Source organism: Vidua chalybeata, chromosome 1, assembly GCF_026979565.1.
Source record: "Vidua chalybeata isolate OUT-0048 chromosome 1, bVidCha1 merged haplotype, whole genome shotgun sequence".
Taxonomy (NCBI): Eukaryota; Metazoa; Chordata; class Aves; order Passeriformes; family Viduidae; genus Vidua; species Vidua chalybeata.
The window spans coordinates 140,381,318-140,385,890 of NC_071530.1; the positions used below are offsets into that span (position 1 = coordinate 140,381,318).

Genomic DNA, 4,573 nt, shown 5'->3' on the forward strand with positions numbered 1-4,573 from the left:
AAGCTGTGTGAAGGGGTACCTGGGGTGCTGCACACAAGACAGAGTGCAGAGAGTGGGTGTTGTCTTGGAGTTTGCCAGGGAGAAAAGAAGGAGCAGTCCGGAAAACATCTGGAAAGCAGGAGGAGCTGAGGAGCAATAGGATCCATTCTAAGACACAGACACTGCTTACACTGACAGCATTCAGATAGTCTCCAAAATGGAAATGGACATCTTTTCAGCACTGGAAATCCTGCCTTAGTGAATAGTGGGGCGGGGGGGGGGGGGGGGGGGGGGGGCTTAGTCTGTTTTTTTCTCTTGTGTAACTGAATTGTAAATCTCCAGCAGCAGAGCGCCCGGAGCCATGGAGGCGATGCGGAAAATCTCCTGGCTGGCCTCTGGGATCTCGTGCAGGAACTCGTGGGAGCTGCGGGACAGGATGCGGACCCCGTCCAGCTCGGGCACCAGGAAGGAATCCTCATCCAGGACAAAGCGGATGCACTCCGAGGAGTTGCCCACCACCATCAGCTGCCGCTCCCAGGCCAGCACCACGGCTCGCTGCCGGCTGCGGGGCCGCGTGCACCAAACCATCTGCTTGGGCGGGGAGCGCACGCCGGTGTGGAACTCACAGAACTTCTCCTTGAGCGAGGCCGTTCCCATCCAGACGGTGCCGGAGTCGGAGAAGAGGGCGAGGTGCCGGTGGGTGAAGGACACGGCCACGCGCAGGAATGGCCCCGCCGAGGGGCTCAGCCCGGGGGGCGTCAGCACGGAGCAGGAGGTGTTGTCCAGCAGGAAGAGCTCCTGTCCCATGGCCAGCAGCACCATGGTCACCCTGTCCTGGGCCAGCACGGCCCAGCACGGCGGGGGCTTCTGCAGCCCAGGCACCTCGGGCAGGCGGCGCAGCTTGAGGTCGTCGATGTTGGTGGCGAGGGAGAAGCGCAGCGCTCCCGTCAGGATGGCCACGCCCATCCCGAACTCCGTGTGGAAAACCTGCGCCTCCAGCACGTGGTTCTGCAGCACCTCGTTTCCCATGCTGAAGTGCCGCTTGAACTCGCAGAACAGGTTGTAGACCAGGACAGTCCCGTCCTCCTGGATGCACAGCAGGTCCTCCCCCGCTGTCCAGCCCAGGTGCACCAGGTGGCCGCTCTTCCACGGGACACTGGCCAGGAGCAGCCCCGAGGCCGAGTAGATCTCCAGGAGCGGGCGGGCGCCGGGGGTCTTGTCCCGCCGGGAATTCCTCAGCAGAGCTATGGGACCCCCATACGGGGCAGCGGCCACCACGCAGTCCCGCAGGTCCTCCCGCAGCCCCCATTCCATGGAGTAGAGCTCCAGCTTCCGGTAGAAGGTCTCCTCGCCCAGCGGGTTCCAGTTGGCCGTGTAAATACTCATTGTAAATATATGTTTACTAAAGCCTGTCTTCTAAAAGAATAATTTATGTGTATTAAACTTCCTCCAGTGCTTAGCCAATGGTCTAATTTGGCTACATATATTTGCAGACACTCTTAATGTTTATTTTACAGAGCTATATGTTTGCAGATCTTATTTAACTGTCTAATAGCACTGGATCTTATCCATCTCTCTCGTCATCTCATTTTTACCCTGAAAACGTACTGTATGAATTCCAAATTCCTAATTTCATCCTGATGTAGTCATTGCAATGCTTCTGCTTGGAGAACAATGGGAGAATGAGTAAAATTTCAGTATGTCTCCTGAATGCTTGTATTAGTGATTTCTGTAGTGTTTCCTCACATTTTTATCAAGCCTCTGCATATTTCTTATACTGTGTAGAAACCTAGACACGTGATCAAGTTACCAGGTCTAAACAAGTTACTACAGGTCAGCTGAGGAGTCCTAATTCTTGCATATGTAGCACAAATTACTATGAAGTTACGTGATTTAGATGAAAGCTTTTATCAAATTATTTTGTATCCGACAAGCCTGGACATGCACATCTAAGTGGTTTCCATTGGTGTCATTGCAATGACCTCTAAATCACTGCAAATGGGCAACATACCTGAGCTTCATCTTTGTGTAAAATGTAAGATTATCTCAGTTTCTGGACTGGACCCAGGAAAGTGGGTCCACTGAAGTATTTGGCTATAGTCTAAATGACATGAAGGAGCCATTAGACAGAAGGTTTGCTGTAGCTGTTTTATGTCTTGTTTTGCAGCCTGCTGTGCAGGTACCCTGTTCTGAATGCTCTAATAAAGATGCATTGGTGGGGTTTTCTTTTACCTGTTTGCTTAGACTGCCTAGAGCAGTGGAAACCCCTCAGGAAAATGGCCCAGAACCTTCTAAGGCAAATGGATTGTGAAGAGGAAATCTTCTTAGGGATACAGAGAGGATTGCGTGACTCTTAGCCAAGCCAAAATAACATAAAAAAAATGATGGGGTGCAGAGTAAAGATGAGTAAAAGTTCTACCATGCAGGAACACAATGAGCAAGGAAGATTGTCTTTCACATTCTTTATTTAGCAAATTATCTAGAACTTCTGAGCCATACCAATTTAAATTTTCTTTGTACTAGCAATACGTCATACTGGAAACTGGGAATATTTGAATCTTCAGTGAGTTAATCTAACACCTTTTCTTCAGCAACATATATTCATAGTGCAGATATCCCTCTGCATTCCCTCTTACTTAAATGAGATTGCCCTACAAAAAAGGCACTTTTTGGCACAGGATCTTGACTGTATTGGAAAGAAGGTAAGAGCTGGTGGAGTGGCTGATGAGCTCCTTGAAGTTTATTGTTTGGCTCCTGAGAGCTGTTTGTTTTGTACTTCCCACGCAGTGAAGGAATGTGATAGCTGAGAAATGGACTCCAAGGACACACACTCAGGCACATCTGACAGAGCACTTCCCAGACCAACACTTCAGAACCTTCACTTGCAAAAAACAGTGGTGGAGCATGAAGGTGTGGAAAGCGCCTTTAAAGAGGAGATGCAGACCTCTGGCCTGGAAAACAGGAAGATGAGGACTGTGCAGGGGCATCTGGCCACTAGGGCCTGAGTGAGGCTTGGAATTGCACCATAAGCAGGGCTGCCTGTGCTTCAAGCTCATTACTGTGCTGTCATTCTCTGTTACAATGGCCAGACTGACAACAGCAACACTAGCCTGGAAGTGACCATCAGTGACAAGAGCACATTGTAACCTGGTGCACAAAGTGAAAGAGGTCCTCATTTCCCTCCTCCCTCTGTATCTGTAATAAAATCTGACTGTAGTAAATAATCATGTGATTTCTGGTTGGAAACTAGTAACAGGGCAAAGGTAGAGCCCACATCAGCTCCCTTACCTACTGTAAGGGAGGTAATGCCCCTGTTTATCTTGTTGATTTTATTATCAGAAATATAACTTCTCCCATATTTACTGTTGACCTTTCCATCAAGCCATTCCTTGTCCACAGTTTTATACCACAGTCAGCTAGCTGACATAAACAGTGAGGCCAGCATGAAACTGTTGTAAAGTCACAGAGGATCACGCCATTAGTCTTACATGTAGAAAAATATCCACTTTCCTTGTTTCTCTAGTAATACAAAATACTATTTCTTCAGAGCAACAGCTAGTTTCTATGACCAGCTGTAAACAATTACTAAGCTGCCTGCCTTGATGATTTATAGCTTAGTTCTAAAAGGGTGTACTTCTGCCAGACTGCTTGCTAAGCCCAGAGGAAGACCCTGAGTTAATGATGATGACGCTATTTTATCACCTGCTGTGAACTAATTCTAGGAACTAGTCAGATTTTTCTGAGGAAATTGCTTTGCAATGTGAAATCAATAAAGTCAATACTCTTTTCCTTTTTTCCCCTCTGTGTGTGGGAATAGACCAATATGTAGATGTGATTTTGGGAGAAAAGGTGCTTGTTTTTAGGATGAAATTTCTGATCCAAGCCAGAGATGACTGTAACATAAGGACAATAGGACAGAGCATGGTCCAGTGAAGATAGGACCCTTGGGGAAAATATGAGAAATTGAAGAAAGTTCATGTTTTGAATTTGTTGCTAATTTAAATCAAGTTTAATTCAAATCTGCTATTTATGTTTATATCTGATATTTATGTTTTCATTAATCACTGTGGAAGATCCCAGTTTTATCATGTTGCAGAATGCATACACTATTTATTAAAAATTTCACTAGCTTTTCAAAAATTTTAAATTACTTCCTACAGAAATGTAATAAGAAAAATCAGATGACTCCTAGATTTTATTTTGCTTGGTGTCTCTGAAGGGTTAAAATTCAATGTTAAACAAACTGTGACATGATAGGAGTTATTCTAAGGCTTCTTTTTCAAGCTACATGTATCAAGCACCCTGGAGTTTTTGTTTGTTTGTGATAGCTGTTTTGTGTGATCATCTGTTATTAATTACAGTATTGTTGGTCAACTGGCTGTTCCAGCGATTAGTGGTATTGTTACAAAAGTATGTACACTCCCTTAGTACGTGGGTGGTGGTGGCAGTTGTGCTGATATCAATCCTGTCTTTTTCACAGGACAAAGCTTAAGGTCTTGTTTGGTTCCTGCTTTTCTACCAGATCCCCATTCTTTTTACTTTCCTTTTGGAATAGATTGCAACTTTACACTGACATAGGAATGGATCTTCTGCA

General features: G+C 46.1%; 1 protein-coding gene across 1 annotated transcript; it reads right to left on the minus strand.

Moving 5' to 3' along the window:
- Positions 1–276: 276 nt before the first annotated feature.
- LOC128788736 (vacuolar protein sorting-associated protein 16 homolog) lies at positions 277–1,365 on the minus strand. Its single transcript, XM_053944019.1, has one exon. The coding sequence runs from the start codon at positions 1,363–1,365 to the stop codon at positions 277–279; it is 1,089 nt and encodes a 362-aa protein (XP_053799994.1).
- Positions 1,366–4,573: the final 3,208 nt, after the last annotated feature.

Coding starts and splice junctions, on each gene's coding strand:
- LOC128788736 (XM_053944019.1), bottom strand. CDS start 1,365: ATGAGTATTTACACGGCCAACTGGAACCCGCTGGGCGAGGAGACCTTC.